The sequence below is a fragment of the Excalfactoria chinensis genome, chromosome 8 (genome assembly GCF_039878825.1).
Source record: "Excalfactoria chinensis isolate bCotChi1 chromosome 8, bCotChi1.hap2, whole genome shotgun sequence".
Lineage (NCBI taxonomy): Eukaryota > Metazoa > Chordata > Aves > Galliformes > Phasianidae > Excalfactoria > Excalfactoria chinensis.
Window position 1 is genome coordinate 19,003,035 of NC_092832.1, and position 27,946 is coordinate 19,030,980.

The following is a 27,946-nucleotide window of genomic DNA, read 5'->3' on the forward strand; positions in this document are numbered from 1 at the left end:
AACCACCTCTGGGCCAAACATGGCCAGAAGATGAGGAAGGATCATAGAATCATTAAGGATGGAAAACGCCATTGAGGTCATCCAGTCCAAACGCCAACCCGCTCCCGCTGTGCCTGCTAACCGCGTCCCTCGGGATGCTGGACATGTTTGGGGAAGGACTGTATGACAACCCAAGTCAAACAATGCGGGACACATTGGCGGCACCACGTGGGACCGGCCCCGGCAGCACCGTTGGAGGAAAGCTGTGCCCAGGCCGGCCCCGGAGCTGCAAAGACCCCATGAAGTGATATTTGGCTTTCAGCACCAGTTCCTGGGTGTTCCACAGGGAAGGAGCTCGCCGAGCCCGGCCCATTGCTCGCTGCCCGCGGATCCGAGCCGGGAACGCCACCTGGCGGGAGCGGGGTTCGAACCCGCGATCACGAAGCCTCTTCGCTCCGCCCTGCTTCCCCCCCCCACCGACACCTAGCGGTGCGTTCCCAAAAGGCTCCGGGCACTTCCGGTCTCGGCTTGGCGGGACCGGAAGTGGCGCTGCCCGGGTCCGTGTGCGCTCGCACCGTCCCGGTGGCCGCGGAGCTGGAGCGGGTGAGGGCGGTAGAGGGCCGAGAAACGGGGCTAAGCGGGCCTTCCGCGGGCCTTCCGCGGCTCACTGCAACCCCGACAGCCCGCTGTGCACTCAGCCGGCGCGGGGACGGCGTGCGTGGGTCTCGGGGGTGGTGGGGTGCGAGGGCCCGGTGTTGGGCCTAAGGGGCGGAGAGGCGGCTGTGTGTGTGGGGGGGTATGTGTGAGTGTAGTGTGTGTGGGTACGTGTGTATAGGCGTGTGTGCGTGTGCTTGGGTCTGTATGTGCGTATGTGTGCATGTTTGCATGTGCATGTGTCTATATGAGTGTGTCTGTGTGTTCCATGCATCTGTATAGATGTGTATGCATGCACTTAGGTCTGTGTGTACGTATGGCTGTGTGTATATATGTGTGTGTGTGCGTTTCAATGTGTGTATGCATATGTTTGCATGTGTGTGTACCAGGATGAGTGTGTGTGTGTCTATACATGTGTACGTGCATCCGTGCAGTTCACTACATATATGCACATGTGTGTTTTTCAGTGGATGTGCCACTCCCAGCAGCTGCACACTGACTCCAGCTCTTAGCTCTTCCCCTCCCCAGAGCTGGACAGGACGGTGGCGGACAAAGCCAGCAGGCAGGCAGCAAGATGGCGACAGGTGCAGATGTGCGGGACATCCTGGAGCTGGGGGGTGTGGAGTCTGAGAACACGGGCACCATCAACAAGAAGGATATCATCAACTCAGATAAGGTGAACCGCCACGGCCAAATGGCTGCTGCTTGTTTTCTGGGTTCTTATGGGCCTAGTGTGTGGTGTCTGGGCTGGATATTTGAGAAAAGATGGTATAAAGCATGTTCCTTTCATAGCGTGTTTATTTTCAGGTTCCTGTAGTGTACCTAGGCATGCCTGTAGGGCTCTGTTCCTGGGTTCCTGTGGTTCTTGGTTAACGGTGCTGTAGCATTTGGGGCAATATTTAAGCTCTAGCTGTGCAGAGAGTGTTCTTGTGAGCCAGGCATGGACCCAGGATGTTTTCAGCTGTCTCCAAGATTCTCATTTTGTGGGGGTAAGAGAAAAAGGTGTTTAGCGTCTAGCCCCCAAATATATGTAAGTAATACAAAGCAGCTCCGCTTTAGAAGACAAAGACATTGTCTGATGAGTTTAAATGATAAATATTCTCAAATTGAACAAGCAGGCCCCATATGGGCAAGCTGTGTGCCTCATCTTTGGGGCAACTGGTAAATCTTGCCTGTGGGAATGTGGGCAAGTTGGGAGATAATTAAGAAAGTATACTGCATTCTCTGTGGTAATATGCAGCTGGGTGTTGTTGCCTTATGTGTGTAAAACTTAGGCAAGGACTTGCTGTTCCATGCTTTGTGAGGTGTTGGGAAGATCAATTCACAGCTAATAATGGGATGTGGAGGTACTTGGAAATGGTACAGGGGAGATGGAATCCCCAGGGATCTGTCTGTAGCAGTGGTGGCCTCATTTGAAGTAAACTCTGTGTATTGGCTGAAAAACAACAACCACAACAAAAGGAAAAATGCCCCCATCTCCCAAAGTACTCAAAGTACTGCCTTACTGTCTTTGCTTGCTTCCACTGGAATGTTTGGCTGTGAAGGGAGCTGTAGTGGTTTTGTGACTGCCTTGCTGGGAATAGAGCACATAGATTATAATTGGGGTAATGGAAAACTGATTACTCTCACTAATTATAAGGCTGAAGTGTTACGATCACCAGTTATCAAGTGTTATGGTAAAGTGTGTCCAGCATGCAGTTCACTGGTTGGATTCAGCCTGTGATGTTGTGCTGCTGAGTGCTCAGAGTTGTGAGTTCTTTGGTTGAGATGTATTTGTCCTTTGGCTAGCAGAGAGCTGAAGGAGTAATGTGAATATCTGTCTCTTTTGAACTGGAAGACAAAATGGGGTTCTTGTCAAATGTGGCTGTCTAATGGAAAGAGAGAGGAAAGGGAAGGAAAGTGGGAGGTTTTGGAAGGAGTGATGAAGACGGGGTACAGCTGTGAGCGAAGAATTTGGGATTTCTACACAGTACAGAAATGAAATCGTACCAACGGCACAATCCATTATCACAGAGAGAGATAAGCATCAGTAATAACGGTGCAGCACTTGCTCAGGAAATAGTTCTGTTCTCAACTAGAAAAGAATCAGATTGATGTCTTTAAATAACAGGAGAACGATGAAGTGCTTTCCAGTCCATTAGTGACTGAGAATGCCTTAAAAAATTACTGGGCATAAAAAACATTTAAATCAGTAGGACCAGGTAATTTGTTCTCAGGTCCTAAAAGAGCTGCCTGAGGTGATCTCTGACTTGCTGACATTAACTTTTAATAAATCTGGAAACGCTGGGGGAATTCCAGGAGCCAGTATTCAAGGTGGTCTTATGGTGACCCGTGGGTAACTGCCTTGGTTGGCCTTACATTGCTCCTATGCAAAGTGATTGACAAGCTCAGAGAAAGATATTTGATTAGGAGTAAAAAGGTGCTGATATAATGAATGTGTGTTATGAAGTTGTGTGGAAAGGAGCTGTAGTTCAAGATAATAGCTTTTTTTTTTTTTTTTTTTTTAAATGGGAATTTGAATTTTCTTGATAGAAATCACTGTGTCTGTTCAATAGAGTTTATGTAATGGAGTTACTTTTACTGTCACAAAATATTCTTATTTAAAAGAGGTAGTGCTGTGGTAAGCAAGTCTATTAAAAGTAGCGATGTGGTAAGTAGTTTAGTTAGAAAGACAAAATGCTCTGGACTGCTCAGTAAACTTGGCTCACTCAGAGTGTATCTTGATAATGCAGTAGTTGATGTTACTTCTTTATCAAATTGTATAGGTAATAGAAGATGGATTACGTCTTAGAAACCATCAGCTCTGACAAGATTTTTAAGGGCTAGATTGAATTGTCTGTCCTGCATTCTCAAGATGAGGATAGCACGTGGGGGAAATAAACAACAAACAGAAGCTTTATTGTGTGAATATGACACTTGAGACAGGAGTGAGGGCTTACTTGTATAAGTGATTCTTCTATTAGTTTTGACACGGGGCTGCTGTAAGGTCAGCAGATCAAAGTGTTTTCAGAAACAGGTATCTAAGTAGTGGTGAGCGCTATCACTGAAAGCAGGCGTGCTTTGTTGTCAATGTCTCCCACAGGACCTGGCAGTTTTCTGGAGAAACTCAAGGTGTCTGAAAACAGATAGAAGTGAAGAATGTAACAGAGCACCAGCTCTTGTGGTTTTATATGTTCCTTTGGGGATTGCCATATCTGAAACTAAAATTCAAATGGTTTGTTTCAGAAAAAATCCAAGAAATCTTCAGAGACGTTGACGTTTAAGAGACCAGAAGGAATGCACAGAGAAGTTTATGCACTCCTCTACTCTGACAAAAAGTAAGAGCTTGAGTTCATTTGTACTGGTTGTAGGGTAGCATGGGCTTCTGGTGCTTGGCCCACTTGGCTGCCCCTCTCATGGATTTCCGTGGATGGTGCCTTGCCTTTCTTCTAAGCTTGAGGGGTTTGCTTTGTGTATGAAGCGAGTTAGGCCCACGTGCAATGTGCATGTGCATGCCCAGTCTGTACAGTCAATGCAGTGTTATTACCTCTCTTTATCTACTGCTCTTCTATTTGTGGCTGGGAATAGCAGCTGCTTTTACTTTTGCAAAGAGAGTACTGCTACATTCTGTGTTTGGCTTGCTTTGGGTTCTGCCCTTGTGCCAGAGGGCTCTTGCATAGTTTGCTTTCCAGGTGACTGTGTTCACACTAATCCATTCAGTGCATTCTGTCCTCTGATGCACGCAACTTTCAACTTATGCAATGAAGATTATTCCTCTGACAGTATGTAATCATCTCTGCATCCTTTTTACCTTAGAGGTTTTGATCTGTGCCTTAGCTTATGTCAGCACTAATGTAGAGTTGGCTTAAAGAAATTTAGAGTTAGTGCTGTTGTATGACCAGCACTGAAGCATCATGGAAGAGCTGAGCATACTAGCATTGCAGACTGGGAAACGCAAATCCTGGAATAAAATTTATATTCTGGTTTTCCCACCCTAGATATTGTGGGAAATCCCACTCTGAGTCTGAGCTTTGGGTTGTCCTGGGCTGCTTCTTGCTTCTCTTCAGCTGATACTTGTCTCCACCACAGGGATGCACCTCCACTGCTGCCGAGTGATACGACTCAGGGTTATCGAACAGTCAAAGCAAAGCTGGGGTCCAAGAAGGTCCGGCCTTGGAAGTGGATGCCCTTCACCAACCCAGCAAGAAAAGATGGAGCTATGTTTTACCACTGGAGGAGAGCAGCAGAGGAGGGAAAGGACTACCCGTTTGCCAGGTTCAATAAAGTAAGTGGGTCAGGTTCAAACAAAAGCATATAAGTAGCAGTTGGGAACTATCCTTTCATCAACCTTTTGAGTATCCAGACAGCAAGCTGATTCTTTCAATGTATGAAGGCTGATTTGACAGTTGCATTTGAAATTGCAGCATAACCTGCATGCAGCCTTGTAACCCAGACTATGAATTCTCTAGGTCCTTCAAGCTAAGTGGGCTCAGTATGTGGTCACAGCTTGCCTTGCGTACTTATGTGTTTCAGGGGTGCAGTCACTAATTTAGTAAGGAGTCACTGTACCATCTAATTAGCTTCTAAACCAGTGTCCTCTCCCTGATTACAGGCTGTGGGTAGTAAAAGGCTCTATTGTGAGTGAGGCATTGAAGTCATAAGTCTTGTTATCTTGCCCAGTATGAAAAAATTCACTTGTAGTTTCTTGGCCAAAATGCTGGCTTGCAGCCTTTTGGCCAGATTCCAACACAGATACTGAATTACATTGCATTCCTCTGAAACTTCTCCCGTGGTATCAGTGTGGTGCAGTACTCTGTTCTTTGCATCTTGTATGAAATTATCACAATGTGTTGTTATAATCTCCTGCTGTCTTTTGTCCCAGATGTATCTGCTTTGAGTGGTTAGTGCTTTCATGTGCGTACAGAAAGGAAGCTACAGCAAGATTTATATTTCAAAGTCGGGACCTCAAAAGTTAGGATGGAGCAGACTTAGTATGCCTCCATAATGTAACTTAACCCCCTTTATGATTCAAACCTCAAGGAGGAAGTTAAAAAAAAAAAGCATTTAGTCACATGATTCTGCAAAAGCTCTGCTTGTGTGTAACTGTATACAACATTTTAAGTTAGCAACCCGTAGAGCATCAGCATTAACAAAGCCTGGCTTCCTGCAGAGTTAAGTGGTTGGTTGACCTTATATGTTAGAAGGCTCAAACTCTGACTGATGCTTTCTCTTTTGTTGGGACGCTGCTAAAAGCCTCCTGTGGTATCTCTTCTCTGATGTCTAGGGTGGAAGTCTGAAACAGGACTCACTTAGTCAAGGCACCTACCTAGCTGTCTGCATGGAACTTTGGCAATATAATTATCTCTAAGACTTTAGCTCTCTAACAGTTTTCAGCTGAGTTCAGCCAAGTTTATCAGAAGGGGCCATGCTTGGGTGTTGTAATTATATGATTCTTGTTTCCTTAACTTTATCACATACTGTGAATTGACAGACAGAAAAGTCTTCAGCAAGGCTGCAACCTTTAGATTAGTGGTACAGAGCTCTGCCATCTGTGTGCATCCACACAACTATGTAATATTAGGGGCAAGTTGTTACCCTTGCTGTGCATCTGTGGTGGGGAGGGTAGAAAGCACTTGTGAAGTTCTGCAGATATTTGCTATGTCATAGGAATTTTAGTTGTTTTTCCCTACTTTTCTCTTGGATCCTTCTTGCATACACGATACCTCTGCCTTTGTCTCTTGCTCCTGTTAATGAGTGTAGACTGTCCTGTTGGTCACTCAAACTCTTTAACTCCACTTCTGCACCACAGCTCAGTTGCTTTGCCTTTTCTCTGTGCTCCCAGTTTCCCACTCAGATCCATTGTGAAATGAGAACATAAAAACAGCTTCACTGGTGTCAGAGCAAAGGCTTGAAAGGCTTCTCTTGGCTAACATTCTCTTTCCAGCTACTGTTCATAAAGGCCTGGAGAAAGAGTATGAGAAGAGGGCAAATATAGGGCATTTGTTGCTAGCTTCTGCTGGTGTTTCACTTAAGGATTTCTTAACTTGGAACTTGTTTTTAATAGTGGATGCATTCAGGGCAGAAATCTGCTTTGCAAATGTTCTACAGCAGTGAGTTCTGCAGGCTAATTTTGCGTAGTGCAAGGAGGTGCTTCCGCGTTGTTGAAAATTGCTATCTGTGTGTTTCATTTGATGCCTTTGAGCTCTTGAGTTACAGGACAGTAAACTGTCCTTGCTGTGTACAGTGTCTTCCGTGCTTTGTCTTGAATCTGCCCTCTGTTCTCAAATATCCTTTAGAAATGGGTGGACTGTAAGTACATGTTGCTGTTTTGGAGATACGGTGGGTTTGTGCTTTGGCTGCATTTCTCTTTTTCTAATCATTTTTACTGTTCAGTTTGTCTTTTCACTGCTGCTTAGCATTGTGCTGGTGTTTTCACAGAACTGTCTCATGGCTCCAGGATCTTTCCTGAGCACTTTCAGCTAATTTAAAGCCCATCATTGTGTGAGTTTATAGTGTGAAATGTAGGACTGAGAGGGGTTTTCTGGGCCATTGAATCCTTGTCTCAACTCTTTCAGGCCCTGCACCATCAGTCCCTTTCATAAACTGATCATGTTCCATTTGTTGGATTTCACTGCCCTTGTGCTTGCTTGGGAAGCTGTTCCAGTCACTGTCTGCTCCGTTTCTCATTTCCAGGTTAAATCCTCCATGTTAAATGGGCAATTTAAGTTGTTTTTTTTTTTTCTTGTGAGCCAGTTTCTTTGTCTGTATCAGTTGGGTTTTTTGTTTGTGTTTGTTTGTTTTCATCCTGTGAGTATTCTTTGCATTCTGTCCAGCATACTTGAAGTCTGCAGTCAGATCTCTTTCAGGTTTCCTTTACTAGGCTCCTTTCTCATCCAATCTGCGAAGCAAGGACAAATTCCCCACCCCATTACTCATCCTCGTTGCTCCTCTCTTTACTTGTTCCCATTTCAGTTCACCTTCTCTGAGCACTGATCGGTTGAGTTGTAGTTGGCATTCCAGACAAGGTCTTGTTATGCAACTGAAGCCCTTTCAGTTTCTGCTGGAAATCATCTTGGGGACTCTTGTTTGCATTTTCATGGCTGTATTGCATTTGAACTGATGGTCATCTGATGTTCAGGCTTCCCATCTCATGAGAGCTTGTCTTCTCACAGAAGACTTGCTTTCAGTGCTTAACTGTGTTCTTTGTACTCAGAAGTCTCTTCCCATTTCTGCTGATGCAGCTTTGAGTTGTTTCACTGCAAATTCAAATACTGGGATGCATGGCCACAAGGTGCTAAAACCTTAAGTGTCTTATACAAGCAACCAAAGTAACTCCTGTAGTTGAAGGAGTCCCCACTGTTTAGACTGTCCATAGCTGGGGAAGCCTGTGAGCCACTGAGAGAGAGGCTGAGGAGGTGTCTAAGGACTACGCTTTGTTTGTCTCATTCTCTTCTATGACCAGGGATCTGCCACGTTCCCTGCCATCCACTGCACAGGGCTGTACTCTTTTCATGTATGTATGCTACTCTTGAAAAAGAAAATGTATTTTTCTAAAGAAGTATGTAGGACATCCATATGGTGTCTAGAAGGATGGCTTTTCTTTTGATGGAAGTAGTGCTTGAAGGTTGAGGTGTGTGCGGTGCACCTCCAAAAGATATTCTTCACCTTTATGTTTCCATGCTTAAGTGCTGGAAGAAAGGCAAGAGATCTAAAGAGGCTGTGTGGAGTTCACGAGGATGAGTTTTCTGCTGTAGGACTCAGGAGGGTATGGAGGTTTTGAAGAGTGTGTGCTGCTTACATGCAAGTGATGTTTTCATGTGGAGGCAAGACCTCATCAGGCAGAGCAAAGTTTCACCACGGGAGTGGTAAGGGAGGGAGTGACTTCAAGTATTTTTATTGTTCCTTTAGTAATCTAAGGGAACACTATGTGACTCTTGTGTTCTGGGTAGAGCCTCTGCAGAGCAAGTTTAAGCAGGAGAATGTGGTGTGGATTTGGCCTTTTAGGCACATGGGATGGACTGCTGTTTGTAGCTCTGCTTGGGGAGAAGGGTAGATGAGGAAGGAAAGGCAGAGTTGTTTGCCAGGCTTACAGGTCTCAATTGTACCACACCTGGTCTTTCAGATCTTCATGTTTGGTGTGGATTGTGCTGTGCTGTGAAAGAAGTGGGTTGTGTATCAAAGCAGGAAGTATGCTGAGGAGTAGGACCCCCTTCTTGTCTATCTCATTGCCCCCAAGCAGTAAACATGTCCCAGCTCAATTAGAATCAACTGTCAGAGCAGCTGATGCCAAAGTGTTGGTGCTGGCAGTGTGAGAGGAAGGGAGGGAAGCTGGCCCGGCCTTGATTTCGCTTTCATATTTCCGTGGCAGTCTTGCAACCTGTTTTTGGGACATGGGCTGGTGGCTCTGCCTATATCTACCAGTTGAAGTAGGTTTCAGCCTAGCAGGCAGTAGCTCCTGAACATCATGTTTGTGGTGCTGAGATCCCATGTTGCTCCTTGTAAATTCCTTCACCTGCTGTTACACTTTCTGTCAGGACACATTGCTCAGGATCCTCGCAGTGCCTCCCCGATCCTTCATCCTTCCTGTCAGCCTGCTGCTCTTTCTCTTGGCTCCAGAATTTCAGCTCCTACCAGCTGACTATGTGAGAAAGGCGGTGTTGTAAGAGAGCTGCCATGTTTTTCTTTTCCCTGCTTAGACAGTGCAGGTACCTGTCTACTCAGAGCAGGAGTACCAGATGTATCTCCATGATGATGCGTGGACCAAAGCAGAGACAGACCACCTCTTCGACTTGGCTCGGCGTTTCGACTTGCGCTTCGTGGTGATTCATGACCGCTATGATCACCAGCAGTTTAAGGTGAGTCCCAGGGGCCAAGGTGTTGCTGGCAGCTTGCTGTTACAGCACATGCAGGGCTTGCTGCACTGCAAAGAGCAAATTACCCTTTATATCAACTTAATTAGGGGAAAATAATGAATTATTGGCAGCAGGGAATATTGAATTTCCAGCACAGGGCATTGCTGCTTGTTTTGTTTGTAATTAAATCCGCTGTGACTTGTGCTCATTCCCTGTTGCATTTTATTAGAAAGTTAAGTTTGTCCCTGCCAGGAGAGCGACTCATCATTCCCTGAAGATAAGGCAGTTGGGGAGTTTGTTTAACTGTTGTAGTCTCAGCCTTGAGAGAAGAGTCTTCTCATGTTCCCTTGGAAGACTGGGGTTTTTCTCTTGTGCTACAGCTGACTTGAGGTTTGATCTGGGTGCAGCTCTTCAGTGAAGTGTTGACCATCAGTGGTCTGAAGATGCAGTCCTGGTGTCATGGTCCTAAATCTTTTGTAACCTCTTGGTGACTTGGCAGTGATGTGATTCCCACAGAAAGCCTTCAAGAGCTGGAGGCTTTTGTTTCCCTCTGAAGTGCTCGGATGAAGAGCATGTAGCAAAGTGGAATAACAAGAGTCTGCCCAGTTGGGCAGCCCCAAACACTTTTGGTGCTTGTGAAAAAACATGGCTTAGGTTCCATGTAATGTTGGGCAGTGAATTGTTGCAGCTGATGCCTTGGCTATGACGGCTGCTATGACAGCAGGCTCAGAGGAGGCCTCTGGTGTGTTTGTCAGTTTCCTGGTAGCACATTTCCTCTGCAGGTCTGGCAAGGCTCCCTGCTAATCCTCATCCCAGGTGTTCTTTTACACCCCAGCTGACATCTTTCAGCTACTGTGTCCTTATCTGGCTACTGTGCAATGTTTTGCTTGGTTCTTTCATGGTATGGTCCTCTTTTGATGTCTTCCTCAGAAAAGATCGGTGGAAGACCTGAAGGAACGGTATTATCACATTTGTGCCAAGCTGGCTAATATTCGTGCAGCTCCAGGCACTGACCTGAAAATCCCAGTCTTTGATGCTGGCCATGAGAGAAGGAGGAAGGAACAACTGGAAAGGCTGTACAATAGGACACCAGAACAGGTAATGGGGAAGAGAGTATTGCAGGCCCCCAAAATATTTATGCCAGGCTTAAGTCAGTGGGTGGATAAAACAGACCAAAAGGTGGGAAAAGGAAAAAAAAAAAGACTGAACATAAAAACAGCAACACCTAAATCCTGCTTTTGTTTTGGGGTTGTCTCATTTTTAAAGGATACAAAGGGACAATAACTAAGGAGTCTGACTGTACAGGTGAGAGAGCTGGATAAGCAGAGTTATGTCCTCTGGTAACTGCTAGTACCTTCATTGTGACACTTAACTGTTCCAGTCCTCTGAATACAACCAAGTTCTCAGATCAGTGTTCTTAGATATCAGAGGCATGTATGAAAAAACTTCTTTACTTTGAGGGTTACAGAGCACTGGAACAAGCTCCTTAGAGTGGTTGTGGAGTCTGTTTCTCTGGAGGTATTCAAAACCCACCTGGATGCTTTCCTGTTTCATCTACTCTTGGGAATGTGCTTTAGCAGGAGGTTGGACTTGGTAATCTCCAGAGGTCCCTTTCAACCATTACAATTCTGTGATATTTCATAATATTCTTAGGTGCTGAATTCATTCTGGTTCCCACAGGCTCACGGTGAGCATGAACCATCTACAGGTCTAACGAGGACCCTGAGTCCCAACAGGGAGAGAGTTTCCTTTGGAGTATAAATCTTGCCAGAGTTAATCAAAGGCTGTAAATTGGCATGCTTAATTTTCTTCTCTGTTGAAGTGGCATAATGGTTCAGGGGTTTAGAGATTAAGGAACTGTGTGTTCCCCAAAGTTTGGGAAACTCCTTTTCTGTTAGGTGCTCAATCTAGAGATAAGATCATGTGTGTAATGACTCTGCTTGTCTTTCCCACATCTATTAGTGTTCTGATGTTAGGTGTAATGCAATTACATGTCTGGGAGTGGGGGGGAGCCAGCTTTTTATAGCACTGCATTTACACCTATAGCATATTTCAGCTTTTTTACCCTTCTGTCTGTGCTCGTTCTCCTTGTCTGAAGGGGAGACTGATCACTCAATGATTGCTGTGGAAGGGTGGACCGTGGATGTTGTCATACAGCACCTGCTGGGTTATAGACTGTTGTACTGTGCTCTGCAGAGCATAATGTGCTCTCTAAATCTAAGCCCTCTGCTTAGGCAGAGGAACTTAAAGTTGGCTGGTCCAGAGCACGTTTTTTATCAGTAGATGGCCCCCTTGTCTTGCTAGGCTTCCTCTGCTGCTCTGATTGCTTTTCTGTGCTCTGGTCTACAGGTGGCAGAAGAAGAATATCTCATTCAGGAGCTCCGCAAAATCGAAACCAGAAAGAAGGAGAGAGAGAAGAGAACACAAGATCTGCAGAAACTCATCACAGCCGCTGACACCACCACTGAACAGAGACGCGCTGAACGCAAGGCTCCCAAGAAGAAGCTGCCGCAGAAGAAAGAGACAGAGAAGCCTGTAAACATTTATCTTTTTTTCTCCCTTCTTTGTGATCTGGCTGGGTAACGTGTTTGCTTCAGCAATTCTACCGGGATTAGGCTTTCAGCGTTTTAGGGGAGGGTGGCTGATGGCTGCTTTCTGGCAGATATTCTTTGGATGAATTTTGGAAGGTGGAATAGTCTTAAGTCAGCCATTTCAGCAGAGAACTCTAGTATGCTCTCTGTCTCCCATTTGAAAACTGCTGGTTTAAATCATGTTTTCCTTTTTCTACCTGAGAAACAGGATGAAATGGTGACAGCCATTCATGCCTCGTGGCAGAAAGAAAAACATCTGTTTCTACTTCCCAAGGGTGTTCTGCTATGGCTGTGCAGGGCTGTCACACAGACCCATTGTCTTTCACCTGCCTTCTTTTCCTGGTCCAGGTTTTTTGTCCCCTTCACACTTCTGGTACTCAGGAACATTTTCTCAGGCTGATTCCATGTCTCTCTCCCGGGCCTCAGCTGTGATCAGAGTAGTCTTGCTGAAATGCTGTGTCCAGTACAAGAGAGGCATGGACATACTGGAAAGAGTCCAGCAGAGAGCCGCCAAGATGATAAATGGAGCAGAGCATCTCTGCTATGAGGAGAGGCTGAGGAAGCTGGGACTTTTTAGCTGGGAAGAAAGGAGGCTTGGGACAGGGGGAAAGATGGTGGATCTTGTCGATGTCCATAAATAACTGTAGGAAAGGTGCACAGAGGGCAAAGCCAGGCTGTTGTCAGTGGTGCCCAGTGCCAGGACAAGAGGTAATGGGCACAAACTGCAACACAGGAGGTTCTGTCTAAACATTAGGAGGCATTCCCTTACTGGGTGGGTGACAGAGTGCTGTAACAAGTTGCCCAGAAAGATTGGAAGTCTCCCTCCTTGGAGATCTTTAAAAGCTACCTGTACACGGACGTGGACAACCTGCTCTTGGTGTCTCTAATGACCCCCAGAGGTCCCTTCCGGTCATTCTGTGATACTCCTGCATTATGGGAGCTATTGTGCCTCATGTCTTTCTGAGCCAAGCTAAATTCTAAGAAGCCCAGAACACAGATTTTGCTTCATATTTGATGTTACCTTAGTTTTGTTTTCTGGAAAGAGGGCAGTGTGAACTGAACTAAAATCAGCACCTTTGGTAGGAAGGGGCTGTTACATCTCAGATATTTCCATCTAATCACTAGTAACTCTTGTCCGTCCGCATTGTGATCAGGGAGCACTTGTCATCATCCTCCAAAAGGTTCTGTGCAGAGAGGGGAGAGAAGAAGTAAATGCTAGAGAGTTATTGCCCAGTGAAGTGTGCTTAATAGCCACCACTACCTTAAAACTTTCCCCCAACACCCAAGCCATCATAATGACTATGGTAGTGCTGAGGACGTTGTGCACTGAATTCCCTTGAGGGCTGATCTGTTAAGGCTTACCCACTTGTCTTCCTCCAAATAAAGCAACTCATCATTTGTGGAAATGACAGAAAGGTGATGGTGGAGAATAGGACTGGAAGGATGCTGTGGATGCCAAGATGAGGGAATCTAGCACTAAGTGGATGTGGGGCTGGTGCCTGTCTGCAGTCATGTACTGGATAGGCAAGCTGAGGTGGGCAGAGAAGCAGTTTCTGTTGTTGCACTAGCATCTTTTCAACCATGACAGAGTCCATTAGGAGTCAATTACCAACCATAGCCAGGAAACGTTAAGAAAAAAATTGCATTTTAACTAAGAATTTGAATCGGGAGCTGCATCAGCATCATTTCAACAAAGGAAAATCATTTACCAAAGAGTCAATTGAGGTTGAAGCGTTTACAGCATGTACAGGCACGCAAGGCAGAAGAACTCATTTAATTGCTTATGTTCTGAGTGCAGTCAGAGTTGTCTCAGCTAAGCCAACAGTGCTGATTTACCTTCAGAGCTTGTGTCAGGGTGTTCAGCAGCAGACTGGGAAGTGGAGTTTGGGGCATCTGAAAGCCAGCCTTTGTCCACAGGATGCAGGGAGGGCTAGTTTTTGATTGCAGCCTTCTCTGTCCCTAATAATGCAGGGAGAGAGGCTGAAACCTGCTAAATCTTGAAGTGACCCCCTAAAAGTTGGTAGTTAGCGATAAAATTTTCCACCATGGGCACATTTAGACAATTCTTCCTGGGGCCTCTGGTCATTGAGGTGACCAGAGGGAACAAAAATTTGAACACCTGGCCACGCAGAGTGATTTGCAAGGTGTTATCTCCAAACGGAGACATATAGGATAGGTAGCTGATACAGCAGTGGGAATCAGTGGCAGGGAACTTGAAGAATTGAGTCACTGTCCTTCAGCATCTTTTGTGATCATGGGGTGGCCCTCTGTTGTATCAGCGCTGTCTGGCATGAACAAAGAGCAAGCTGCAGAGCCTCTTGCACAGAAACGCTGGAGCAGCAAGGCGAATGTTGTCTCCAAAGAAATTGGGAGATTGGAGATTACTCTTCCTTTTGGAAAAATATGATTGAGTGTGCATTTTGCACAGGCTGTGGCTATTGTTAGATTCAATCATGAGTATCAGTGACCCATCCAGGGGGCCCTGCACTATTCTGTGCAAAGGGTCCTGATGGTAGCCTGATTTAATCACTTAAAAGTATGCTCACCTGTGTTCAGCAGCACAGCTGTTTATGGGGTTGCATTTATTTTCTCCATTTTGCTTAAATGCAGCCGTATGCTGTGCTGTCAAACAGCAGCATTAGAAGTTTACTTTCTCGCATTACCATGCTTAAAATTTCAAGTGGGGAAGAAAGAGAACTGTCTAATTAAAGGACAAATGGAAACTATGTATGAACAGCAGGCTTCCCTGGAGGGGCACAGTCCTTATGATCTGCACATCCTCATTAGTGGGTTCGTAATCTGAGCAGATCAGAAGTTTCTCAGCTCTTTTTACAGATTTGGGAAGTCTTGGGCTATTTTGATCAGTGAAACAGGCCAGGTTAGACAGGGATATTAGTGTGCAAATATGCATGTGTTGGTCCCACCGTTTAGGGTTAGGGTTTTTGCTCATTAGGTGGGTGTAAGGCTTTGTGGAGAGCAGTGCTTTTAAAACAAACTAACAAAGCGGTTGAGCTCTCAGAGGTACCTTCAGCCCAGTATTTTTCACCGTGAGTTTGTTTAGGATTATCCTCTTCCCCCGGCTCTGACGTGGTCATGGCAGGTGGTTCTGTCATAGGAAACAGTGTTTCCCCTTCAAATAGTGTCTCTATCAAATGTTGTGTTTTTTGTTTCCTCCATCAACACATCCTGTTTCGATCTCTTTCAGGCCGTTCCTGAGACTGCTGGCATCAAGTTTCCTGACTTCAAATCTGCAGGTGTCACGCTGCGAAGCCAGAGGGTAGGCTGTTGTTCTGGTCCCGTGGGACCTCTCTTAATATCTTTCATTCTGCCTGTTCTCCTTTTATAGCTAAAGAAAGTCAAGATCTTGCCTCTAAAATAAGAAAGGAATTCCATAAATGTGGAGACTCAGAAACTAGGAATGCTGGCTCTGTGGAAGCCAGCACATTGCCTTGCAGGGGCACCTGAGCTTGCTAATGTTTGTGACTGGTGTCCCCACTCGGCTGTTAGACACACGTGGCAGCTCCATCCCAAATGGAGCTGTCTAATCCAGACAGTTTGCAGCTAAATGTCACAGGCTGTGCAGAGCACCTGTGTTAGTAGGTGAGAAGGTTCATTTAAGGATTGGATTTTCAGATTCTGGCTTGAAAAGAGAGAGGGATATAAGTGCATCCAATTTTTAGCCTTTCTATTCCCAGTCTCTAGCTTTGGAAAATATGTGTGGGAAAAGCACCTTTGTTCATCCTGTCATGCAGGTATCTCTGAGAAAAGAACTTTCTTGCTGTTTTATCTGCAAGACTTGAGATCTGTCTCTTAGCGACATGTTTTGGGATACAGTCGGGTAAAGCTGCCTGGCTGGCTGTATGTTTTCAGAGGAGTGTTGATAGCAAAATCCTGTTTGCCCAGTACAAATTTGGTTTCTTTTTCTGAGCAAATAAAAGAATCCTTAGTTGCATTATTGCAGCAAAGGTGGAGAACTAGGTTTCTTGCCCTTCACCCTCACTAGATCACTTTAAAGAATACTTTATGGATTGCTGCTTTCATGTCAGAATAGTTTCAGATCTTGCTGGGAATACCCCAGGGCTGTTAATAGAAACACGGTGGGTGCTGCTTTAACTTCCTGGTGTATGTGCACGTTAAAGGTGGCATGCCTGTGCAAAGCCACTGCTGGGCAACCCTCTTGATGCAGAAGTGCCACCACCTGCAGGTTACCTGTGTGAAAAGGGGCTGCAGCCTTGAGGAAGAAGAAAAAAAAAAACCAAAATAAAACCAAACCTCATCCAAAAAACCAACCAACCAAAACAAAACACCAACAAAAATCCCAGCAAGTGATGGGCAGTACTGCAGTGCGTGTGCTGAGATTTATGGAAGCGTGGGACATGTGTTCTCCAGCATTAAGATGAATAGAGTAATTTATGGAGATTGATTGAGATTTTGGAAACTAATAATTGATGGTTGAGCTTTCTTATTTTTTTTCCCCTCTGAAAGAGAAACCGAGCAATAACCTGTCAGTGATGGAACCATCTGGCAAAGCCAGCAGCCTTTTTGTGTGCCAAACAACACAATTCAGATCCCATCCCTTGTGCAAATGGGTGCTACAGGCTTCTCCCTGTACTCTTTAATGCTTAGAAAATGCAGTGGTAAGCTAAGGCATGGCAGTCAGCTTCAGCAGCTTTCAGCCTATGGTATCCAGGCTCCTGAGATGACCTACAGCAGCTCTGTATTTATGCTCTGCTTATAACTTTTGAGGTAAATGCTGGTATTATAAGTACTAATCGTCTGCAGACTTTATAAGGTTGAAAGTCACTGGTTTAGATGGAAAAACAGCTTTTTGCTGCTTGGAAACACAAAACTTCCCTCCAAGCCAGCAAAATGAATTCATTTGTAGTCTTTAGTCAGTTGCCTGGGTTCTTTATTTAATTCTTCCCCCTAATAGGTTGACTTCCTTCACATATGGATGACGGGGAGAACTGATTACATGAGTTCGGTACAGGCCTTGTGAACTGGTGAGAGGTGCTGAAGTGCTAAGTGGTATAAAGTAAAGCTGACAATCCATGCTAATCCAAACACTTCACTTGTGGGATTTTCATGACAAACCCTCTTCACACCAGTGAAGTGTTGGATTGGTAAGAGTGGGAGCTGGCTAGGGCTAGTGGGGGAAGTAGTGTTCTGTGCTGGAAACCTGTACTCTGGCAACATTCAGTGTGAGCTGTTTTGCTCTGAGCACACCAGAAAATGATTCCTGAAAGCTTGTGATATCCTTTTGCCTGAAGACTTGAAGGGTTCCTCACCTAACTGCTTCTGTTGTCCTCTCCATTTTGTACTTTGCCATCGTGCTTTGCACCTTTGTGATGAGGTGCAGCTGGATCTTGTGCTGAGAATGGGGACTCAACCTCTGTCACGTGCGAGAAATGTATCTTACCATCCCAAGGCTGACAGCACTTACTCTTTGATTAGAGAGGTTCTTTTATTTCCTGAAGATTTACAATTAGTCTGATAACTTGAGTTAAAATTAATATATAGAAATGTGTCCTTGAAGAAGAAGGTAGTGGTCTGTATTCAACTTCATTTCTTCCCAGTAGTTTTAATGACAGCAGCTCAGGCTTTTCAAATTCCCCCTGTTGTTAAAGCTTACAAAAATCTTATGCACAGGCTGAATTTGAAGACTTTTTTTCTAGGATTAATGGTCACTTACAGCCATTATTCTTCATAACTGAAAGTTTCTCCTTCAGCAGACGCTGAAGTGTAATCTTCGCCAGTGAGTTTGACAAGCTGCCTTCTATCACAATGGCTTCAGTCTCCTATTGTTCTCCATAGGGCTGTGGCCACGGGCAGAGGAGGCCACAGCCCCTGTGCCCTTGCTCTGCATGGGACATCCCCTCTGCCTCCTGACAGCACAGATTGTGAGTTTCTCTAACGGCAGTGGGAAGCTGGGCGTTATGAAAAGCTTCATCTTCATTCAAGTCAGCATATTGCCTTGGTGCCACTGAGAACAGGAGGTGGTAGCAGATGTTTGGGAAGGGAGTAAAGCCTTTTCATGAGTTCCTTGAAAAGGAATTTTACACCTTTGCCTTTGGTGTTAGTAAAGCTGTTATGAAAATAACACCAGGAATGTATTATTAATTCTAAGTGTTACTTCTAGAAAGCTTCCTGTTATACCAGCTCTGCTCAGCTGGGAGGGCAGGTAGCCAAAGAGCCAGAGGAAATGAGAGATGAGTAGGGAATTTGTACAGGGGAATGGAGAGGAAGAGGCTGAAGGGAAAGCAGGGAGCCACGAGGAAGGTTTTGCTGATGGCCTGCCTAAAGGGAAGGAAAATGAGAGTTGTTAATCTTGAATCTTTTCCAGGATGCAGCCAAACCAGCAGTAACCGCACGTCTGTGATCTGTGCCGTGCATTGCTTCTGTAGGGCAGAGCTGGGTTTGTTTTGAATTCACCACAGTGTTTCTGTGCCATGTCATGTTCAGCTTTAGGTTTCTGTTCAGGGCATACTTTGGCACACTTAACTTCTCTTCGGTGTTTTACCTTAAGTTGCCCATTTTCTTTCTCAGCTATGCCTACAGATTTTAAGTTATGATTAGCTAGCATTGTTGAATGGCAGCAGTGATGCTTTTATGGAGGAAGACGATGGGTGCAAAAGGATGGACGTTTGTCCCTATTCCTGCGTGTTTCAAGTATCGATCTGTGTCCTTGCTCTATTGTCACGGCTTTGGAAACAAAGGAACTGTAAGAAAATCTATTGAGTGATGTCTCATGTGGTAACAAAACAGAACTTGAGGGTGAGGAGTTTGTGGAGATCTCAGCCCACAGGAAGGACTGCAGCTCGGTCATTCGGAGCTGGCCATCTTCTCTCAGGAAGGGCTTTCAGGCAGCAGGGTGGCCCCTTCTGCTAACAGGCATCTTGTAGACAAATTGCCCCTTGAACCAATTAATAAAAGTGTAGAAGAAGGCAAATTTCAAGTACAGCTTTAGTGCCCATTGATTCAAATATTCACACTCAACAGCTTTTAAATATTTACTAGCCAGCTGAGCATTTTGTTTTTAGCACTGATTAATGAGTAAGAATTTACTGCGGTTGTAGGGGGAATGTGTGTGTGATTTCTTTTCCATCTCTTTTTTTTCTTGGAGTATGAACTGAGTGCTTACTGCAGCACTGAGATGAATGATACTTGAGGGGAAGATGGGGTTGTGTGTGTGTTTATCCTCCCTGTTTGGTCTGACTCGCAATTAAATGGCCAAGCACAGCGCCTGTTTACTCTGTAGCAGAGGCTGTTGGCTCTGTTCCTTGCCTGTCATTAATGCAAACCCAGACCTCATCGGCTGTGACCATGTGAAACATCTGTCTGTCCTGTGATCAATACTGTCCCTTCAGAGGCTTAGCTTTGGAAGCAGTTCCATAAAATATCAGTTTATTTGGATTTGATACATTTAATTACTTGGAGCAATTAATAATTTATTTGTTTTGTATCGATTGCAGTCTGAGGCATCTCGGTAGGATAGTCTGGTGGTGGTCAGCACGCTCTTATTAGGTAGGAAAGTTTATGTTTCCAGGTCTGAACTTCCCATGCATCAGTTAGCTGAATTGTGCTCGTTGCTTCTGCTAGCAGTTTTTCAGTAGAGAAGCTGTAAATTTTGCACTCTGCAAGAGAGTGGGAGAGAGTAATGTCCATGGGGAGCCTGCCAGGGGCACGAGAGGAGGACGGCGTGCTCGTTTCTGTGAGTAAATGTTATGAACAAATCGTGCAGGCTGGATCAAACTTATGTTGTGGCGTTACTGTGGACATGTTGCATTACAAGCCCTTTAATTAGGGCTAAGTGAGGGCTGGTGTGTTTTCTAATTAAATACATGTCTGGAAAGACTCAAAGAGGATGAAAGTGTGGGAGTGTTTATTTTTAAAGAGAACAGTAGAAGGATACAGCATCTTGAATGAACTAGTGAAGGTGAATCCAACATGCTTCCCATGCTGACGTTCTTAACTAACCTGCAGGGCAATTAATGTTAAATTGCTGGAAGAAAAATGCATCCATCCCTGTTTTCATCTAGCTCTGTGCTGTGCAAGAGCATCTGGACCAGACCCTTCCTAGACTCTCAGGTGGAAAGAGAGCACTCTGGTGCTGTAATGGGGTTTCTAAAATAAGAGTAGGTGTCGTCCTCCAGCAAGTAAAGCAGGCTTCATCTGCTGGGAGGAATGAAGTATGGAGTTTGTATTTATGCACAATTGATTTGGGAATTTGTGAGGTATGTCTGACTTCTGTCTAAAAACAGAATCAGAAATAACCACTTAGGAAAGTTAATGTCGACGTGTTTTCTTAAAGTATTGTTTTATTTAGCACTAAGCCTCACTGATGGAGCGAGTCGATGGTCACATGCCTTCCCAAAGGGATTGTTGTGTTTAACGTGTTACGTTGCATCACAAGGATGGCAGGGCACCATCACAAGGATGGCATGGCACTATGATATGGTTTTTTTTAATCATTATCTTTCCTAAACCTCAGTCTGGCAGATCAGCAGGCACTGTTGTAAGCCATCGGGTCTGTGACTGGAAGCTGGGGCAGAGGAAAGTGTGCACATTCATAGAGGCAGAGAATATCTGCATTAACTTTTCCAACTTTTGCATCTATCCATTGTAATTACCCATCCACTTCTCACTGTACTGCTTTAGTTCTGAGCAGTTGAGCACTTTAAATTTCCAGAAACGTGCACATTCATACTTGAAATTGAATTTCTCTGCTGGGGTCTTTTAAATTGCTGAGCTCCAGGGCTAAAATACGTCATATGGTTCTTTCCTTCCTTGAGTCTTAAAACTTTGCAAAAGTGGAGGCTCTCTGTTCCTGCAGAGTAGAGCCGTGCAGCAGGGAGAAGGTTGACCTTCTTTCCCCATCTTCAGCCAGAAAACGCAGACAGCATTATTCATCTGAAACTTCAGCACTGTGTCTTCCTGGAAACCCACTCAACAGCTCAGTACTCTAAAGACATCCATGAAGAAAGGGCCTAATGAGAAAGTTTTCTTGAATTGCTGCTGAAATCCGTGAGGAAGGTGGTTTTCAATGTCAGTGAGCTGTACTGTAATGCTGAACAACAGTCCTGGTGTGTAAAACCACAGTTTAATGGCTGCAGAGACACAGGTCAGAAGCGTGGAGTTCTTGGGATTAATGGTTTTAGGACATTTTGGTGGGGGTTGGGGAAGGATGACTTCGAGGAAAAGACTGCCTTGAATTAAAATGGAGTGCAGCATCAGGGAGGGCGAAATGTCCTGTGAAATGCCCAGATAACCATTGATCAATCATTTAAAACTCTTGGCTTTCGGTGAGAGACCAAACAAGAAGTGGGATCATAACGTGGGATTCTTGGGATTGCCAAAAATGGAGCGTTTACAATTGCAGGACATTTAAGATGGTCATGAAAGTATAATCACACGTGGGATGCAGCTGAATCTGTCCCCGTAGGTTCTGCAGGCCCGTCCCATTGCCAGCACAGATCCCCATGCTCATTGCTACCAGCCAGCTGGTGATGCTGCGGGATACAACAGGGCGTTGTGTCGCAAGCACTGCAATTACACAGCCTTCATTACTCTTCCAAAATAAACTTCAATACATTTATGACTGTGCTTAAAAGTATTATCGTAAATCATGAAAATTGAGTGGCACACAGCAACAAATGAAGCGAGTCCGTTTGGGGAGGTTGTATCTTCAGTTCTTTCTTATCGTGTTTGTTCATTTAATGAGTTTTGCCGATTTGCAATTAATTTGCAGTAGGTCTCCTGGTCATTAGCGTGAATTAGCAAGGTTTTGTTGGCGGGATGTCTCAAGCATTAAATAAAGGCGTAGAAAATCCTGTATCATTTGGAAGCTCGGCACAGTTTCCCTGGAGCAGCAAGGCCTGACTGTGCAGGGAGGCTCTGGGGCCCCGTGCTGTTGGTTCACGCAATTTTCTGTGAGTCTTTATTTATTTTTCTCCTGATACACGTAGTTCATGTGTTTAGTGCGGGTTGTTTATAGCGAGGACAGAGGATTGCAGTCCTTAAATCAAAAGCGACGTTGGTGTAATTATAAGCGCGGGCTGCTGTTGTGAACAGGGCTGTAGGGAGAGGCTGTCAGAGGAGCGGAGCATCCAAAATATAGTAACCTCAAAAATCCCAGCTAATCAGTTTTCTGACTAGAGCAATCTGTTTCCCAGGTATTATTATTATACGGGGACTTTAAAGATAATAAATAACAGTAATAGTCTGGCATAAGGAAGGAAAGAAAAGGGCAAATGCCATTCACCTCGGAAGCTGTGGTTGCCCGCTGGAGTTCTCTGAGGAGCATAATTTCCCTTAGCCTCTGCAGAGGGCTTGGTCCACAATAATGCCAAGAGCATCCCAGGAGCTGCGGGGTAAGCGCTGGGGTTGCTCTGAACGGTGCTTTTTGGTAATGCAGAGATAGGGCCTTCAGACACCACCTATCCCAGTGTGCTCATCAGTAGCCAGGGAGCTTTGCTGTGACCTGCAGTCCCTGTGGGCTACCTCATTCCTCAGCAACGAGGGCAGCTGAGGCAGCACTCCCAGCACGCCAGCATGTCTCTGGGCGGCTGCTGAAGGCATCAGAACAAAGAAGGCTTGCTGAAGTAAGCTTGGGCCTCTCTGAGTGATACAGGACACCAAGACTTCTCTCCTGCAACAAGGCAGCCCAGCTAACGGACCCTGGCTAACAGATTATCAGCAGCATTTGAGTAATAGACTGCTCATTTAGTTTTAATACATTTTGCATAGAGAGCAATCAGCCTTCATCAGTCTTAGAGATGAATTGGCTTAGCCAGCTAAATTCTAAAGATATTAGTCTGACAGCAGCCACATAAATCATAACATTTTCTTAATGATGGTAAAATTAAAATATACTCTTGCTTTGAGAAACCAATGAAGCCTTCCTCTTCGCAGGACAGATCCTCCTGCCTGAATTAAAGGGAAGTTTAATTGATGTATTTTTAAACTAAACAAACAGCCCCATTGCTCTTCAGCATCTCTGGTGTCCCGTTATTTGATGTGAAATTAACTGGTGCTGTCTGTGCCTGCCCCATCCTCTGATCTTTGGGAGCATCAGTAAAGGCCTCGGCTTGGTGTTCGTTGACCAGACTCCATTGGGCAGGTGCGGGACACACAGTACTTACACTTGAAGGTTTTGCCAGAGCCGTCGTTTGTGTTGCTAATAGTTTTGTTGAGCTGGTGAAAGCCTCCTCGGGGAAAAGCTTGTGCTCTTCCTGGAACCAGCAAACCAAGACCTGCTGTCGGTCTGCCTAGCCAGGCGGGAACCTTCCTCATTTCTTGTCCCGTGTGCCTGCAGTTGACTTGAAGTCCGGAGTGCTTTTGTCACTGGTGCTTGACAAGAGGGCATCCTGTCTCTAGCTGGGAGATGTGGGTGTTGGGGGCAAGAGTGAAGATGCTCTCAGGGCTCTGAAAATTGTGCAGGTACTGCGTGTCCGGATCTCTTCAGTGATCTCGTGATGCTGGGCTTTGTGTTAATGGTTTGTGCCCTAGAAGTCAGGGATAGCAAAGCAGGGCTGCACTGCTCGTCTTTGAATTTCTGTGTGGTTCCTTATGGGGCAGAACAGTTCTCTGGACCGAGGTCTCCTGCTCTCAGAAACATTTCATGATGCTCCAAGCCAGTTCAGACACCGAGCCCAGGACTCCCACAGTATAAACATGGGACAGAGGTGCCCTCTGGTCCTTGGCTGCAGGGGTGGGGTAGAGAAGCTGGGGCTGTGGAGGTGCAATAGAACATACCCAGCCGTAGCTGGATGGCCAGCAAGGTGTTTGGCACTGTGAATCGCCTTTCTCCTACCATGTCTTTTATCATTGTTGAGGAAAGAATGTTCTTTCATTTGTTAGCAGATGCATCCACAGGGCTTGGAGCCCTGTTGTCCCTGCCATATTGTTCCAGCTGCGTTTGTGCAGCTTGTCATCTAATAAACGCTTGGTCTGAGCAGCTCGCACTCCTGCTAGAGCCCAAATGAATGCAGAGGAAGGACCCTGCTAAGTGTATGCATTCTTCCTCTCCTGGCCAGCTCCGATTCCCTTTCATAGCTCACATCTGATGCTTCCTCTCTCACCTAGCCCCTTAGCTCCGATGTAAATGTGTGTTCACACTTCCGCCAGTCAAGTAACTGTGCTCTCTCTGTCTCTCCCCTTTGTTATAAAGCCTGCTCTGTAAATGAATCCCACAGGTCTGGGGCTCAGCAGGTAAAAGGAGAAGTGAGTCTGTTAGCGCATGAGTCTAATCAGGCCGGCTAAAGCGAATAAAGTAGGGCAGCATTGCACATTAGCCACTGTGTAAATGAGCCCTTTGATGGGCTGGGCACCGCGGGAGAGGGTTTGAAGCCAAGAAGAACTTTTGTTGTTAATTCAGTGACACATGGAAACTGTAAAACAGCGTGTCTTGCACACACACGAGAGAGAAAATAAAAGCCTTCGCGACCGGGCTTTTCAATACCTGCCCTCGGACCTAGTCTGAAAACTTTCAGCCCCTGTCTCCTTCTCTTACCACTTGATTTTCCTTTCTTTCCCTTTCTTTTTTTGTTCCCCCTGCACTATAAAAAGAAAAGCTCTCTTGCCTTTTGAACTAGACGGCTGTGAGTGAGGGCTATCTCTGAGCTGTGTGGCTCTGTTACCTTTGTGTTCCAGATGAAACTGCCAAGCTCGGTGGGACAGAAGAAGATTAAAGCCCTGGAGCAGATGCTGATGGAACTCGGAGTAGGTGAGTAAAGGGGGCACGCGAGAGAGAAAGAGACACACAGAGCTTGCCTTTGTTCTTGAGATGGGCTATTTTTTCCCCTAGTAATACAGCCAGTTTCTTGAATAACAGTATGTGAATGGTTTTTAAAATATTTTATGTGTTTAAAAAAAAAAAAAAGAGAAAGAGGGTAAAAGCCAGAACAAGATGCACAGGGCTTTTTTTTTTCTTCTTCTTCTTCTTTTTTCCTTTCCTCCCAGTAGAAAAATGTTTTAAAAGGCCCTTTGTTTCTCTCTTGTTTGGGTCTTTTTAACTATCAAGAGAGGCAGCGCAGTATTAGGAAGGCAAATCTCAGCCTTGCAGGGAGAGGTACTTGTAAGTGCGTTAGTGACCATGGCACACACATTGTTCAGGGCTGCCCTGTCTCGCTTTCAAGCTTCGTTTCCTCTTAATTTACTGCTCATGGTGGCAAGTCCAAAATGCGTCTGGGACTTTTCATCCCCCTTTTATAGGTAGCATGCTGTGTGAAAATCTGGAGCATCTCTGCTGAAAGGCGAGTAAACACACAGCCCTCGCTCTTGAACTCTGGTGTCTTAGCAGCAGAAAGAAGGGTTCACTTCCCACGTACAGTGCCCGCTTGTAGCTGGAAGGGAAGCAGTGCAGCTGCTGCCCTCCATGCAGCAGGTTCAGGGCCTACAGGTCCTGCAGGTCCCGGCATGCGGTGCCCTTTGGTCGGACACCTGATGGCTCCTTTTCCCCTCCCTCCCCTCATGTTTGGGGGAATGAAAACCAAAAATCCTTATGGGTGATTTACAGCAGCTTAGCGAGCCCTGCTCCCAGCCCTGACTGCTTTCAACTTCTGTTAGTTTTTGGGGCCAATGGGTCTCTGGCTTAATACGTTGCCTCAGAGCCTGCGTGCTGTTTTGAAAGCCTCCTGCAGCTGGTAAAAGCGGCTCAACCCGGCTGATTTCCCTTCTCTGCTTTAAAACTAAAGGAGTCACTGGTTTATTTGTTGTTGTTGTTTTTCTTCCCCTTTTTAGGAGCAGTCTGTAGCCCAGGGAAAAAATAGGTGTATCTTCTGAATGACAATAAAGGGGAGATAGATGGAAGGAGACTAATTGCAGTATATAAGTGTTTAGTGGAATGGTAGGATTGAGGCTGAGAGTGCCAGCTGAGCTTGCTAGGGGAGCCTTGGGGAAAGATCTGAGTGGAACTTAGAGCTCCCTTTCCGTGAGGGCAAGGAGGGGGTTTGTGTCCTCCCTCTTTACAAAGTACATGCATTTAAAGGGCTTTCTGGAGCTCCAGCTGTGTTGTGCCTGCAACATGGCAAAGACACAGAGCTTCTTCCTTTTCCAGCACATGTAGGTATTCCTAGCTCTGAGTGCATGTGTGTGACTGGCTGCACCAGAATGCGTGGTGTAGGGTGATGGTGGTGGTCTGCCATTGGAACTGCATCTCTGTAGGGTTCTCCAGATGCAGGATGGAGCTCTGGGTGTTTAACAGGGCTCCTTTTTCTCCCTAGATCTCAACCCTATGCCCACCGAGGAGATCGTGCAGATGTTCAACGAGCTGCGGAGTGACCTGGTACTGCTGTATGAGCTGAAGCAAGCCTTTGCCAACTGTGAATATGAGCTGCAGATGTTACGGCATCGCTATGAGGCCCTGGCCAAAGCTGGCTCTATTGGCCCCCTCAGTGTGGAAGGCACCCATCCGGATGGCCAGACAGTGCTCGGCATCGAGGAGGGCAAGGGAGATGCCAAGGACCAGATCATTGACGTAGTAGGAGCACCACTGACCCCCAACTCGGTGAGAAGGAAGGTTGTAGGGGCAGAACAGGGAGCACTCAGGTCTCCGACGCAGATGCCGTGACAAGTGCTGGGGATGCTGCCCTGCTCTCCCTCCAGGCGTGTATGTCCAAGGGAGCACAGCGCGCCTGTTCCCCCAAGTCTCAGTGCTCTCTGGGCATGTCTCCTGTGCTGGACAGTGTTCTTGGTGCTATAGGTGGGGTCAGCAGGTCTTTCTTCATCCTGCATGCAGGCAGATGGCTTGATGTGGGTGCCACCGTGGACCAAAGCAGTGAAGCTTTGGATGATGAGAGCTTGCACCAGGGCAGCGGCAGTGATGCCAGTACAGCTGCAGAGCTGAGGCATTTCCCTCCAAGCCACTTAAGGGCTGCTCAGCAGAGGGAAGCAAGCGGGAAAAGCAGTCTTGATATGATGAGCCATGACCTGCCCGAGTCCCTGGAGTCAGATGCTATCCCTGCCTGGGGCAGGAGGCTTGAGAAGGAGAGGGGTGTTTGAAGAGCTGAGGGGTGTTTCTATACGCTGCTTCCAGTGTTGAGAAAGCAAAGCCAGACCTTGAAGTTGTAAAAACAAGCACTGAAGCTTCACAACAGCACCCTGTGCTTGTCCATCTACGGGTTGTAAATCAGCAGCCCTCTCCTCCCTAACTCCACAAGGGCAGGTTGCCCGGCCCCTCGCCCTCAGCCCCGAGGCAGTGGTATGCCTAGGGGTCAGGCAAGGCTGCTTTTCCCTCTGTGCAGTCCCCTGGAACAGCTGAGCTGAACTGTCTGATAAAGAGCTGCCCGTCTCCACGCAGTGGCATCCCTGACGCCTCAGACATACTGCCCCGGTAGCGTCACAGACCTTTACTTTCTAAAATGTATGATGTATTATTTCAGGATATTCAGAACACCTTATCTGTCAGCAGCAGAGGTGACGCATTAATCTGGACTTGAGTAATGTCCTATTCACTTGTGACAACATGGAGTCATAAGGAAGCGCTCCACCGAGACAGGTTCATGTTTGCAAAGAAGTCTTCTGAATCTTTCTTTCACTGCATTCAATCTCACCCTTCGATGCGGTCCAGAGTATCCCAGTTTGTGAACACTCGGGGCCGGTTCACATCGCACCGCCTTCCCTCGAGACCACTTGATGGGAAGGTGGTTGTGGCAGCAGCTGTGGCTGCAGGAGGGGGAGCCCAAGTGTGTTCCTGACCACGTTCTTCCTCAGCCCCACCTCTTGGAGTTGGAAACAAAGAGGTGGGCCTGGGCAGCACAGAGAGGGTTAAACTGACCTCGTCTCTGACATATTTGAAAGAAATATAATCAAGTTAATTCACTGCAAGGCAAATTCAGTACCTAAAGGGCCTCCATGTTAAATACAGCACTGACCTTTACCGGCTGATTACAC

At 46.0% G+C, this 27,946-nt stretch overlaps 1 protein-coding gene across 2 annotated transcripts; it reads left to right on the plus strand.

Annotated features, from left to right (window-relative positions):
• The first annotated feature begins 494 nt into the window (after positions 1-494).
• DMAP1 (DNA methyltransferase 1 associated protein 1) lies at positions 495-27,944 on the plus strand. Of its 2 annotated transcripts, none has more exons than XM_072343679.1 (10): positions 495-582; positions 1,101-1,309; positions 3,859-3,950; positions 4,702-4,897; positions 9,309-9,467; positions 10,395-10,562; positions 11,814-11,999; positions 15,261-15,332; positions 24,707-24,779; positions 26,278-27,944. In XM_072343679.1, exons 2-10 carry the CDS (start codon positions 1,208-1,210, stop codon positions 26,622-26,624), a joined length of 1,395 nt encoding a protein of 464 aa, XP_072199780.1. In that variant the 5' UTR covers positions 495-582; positions 1,101-1,207; the 3' UTR covers positions 26,625-27,944. The 2 variants fall into 2 exon arrangements, with proteins under 2 accessions (XP_072199780.1, XP_072199781.1); XM_072343680.1 differs by lacking the exon at positions 495-582 and adding an exon at positions 597-693 and having other exon boundaries at positions 26,278-27,562.
• Positions 27,945-27,946: the final 2 nt, after the last annotated feature.

Excerpts from the sequence above, each read along its gene's own strand:
- DMAP1 (XM_072343679.1), top strand. The coding sequence starts at position 1,208 with ATGGCGACAGGTGCAGATGTGCGGGACATCCTGGAGCTGGGGGGTGTG. Across the intron at positions 1,310-3,858 it reads ATATCATCAACTCAGATAAG|AAAAAATCCAAGAAATCTTC; the intron begins GTGAACCGCCAC and ends GGTTTGTTTCAG. Across the intron at positions 10,563-11,813 it reads ACAATAGGACACCAGAACAG|GTGGCAGAAGAAGAATATCT; the intron begins GTAATGGGGAAG and ends TCTGGTCTACAG.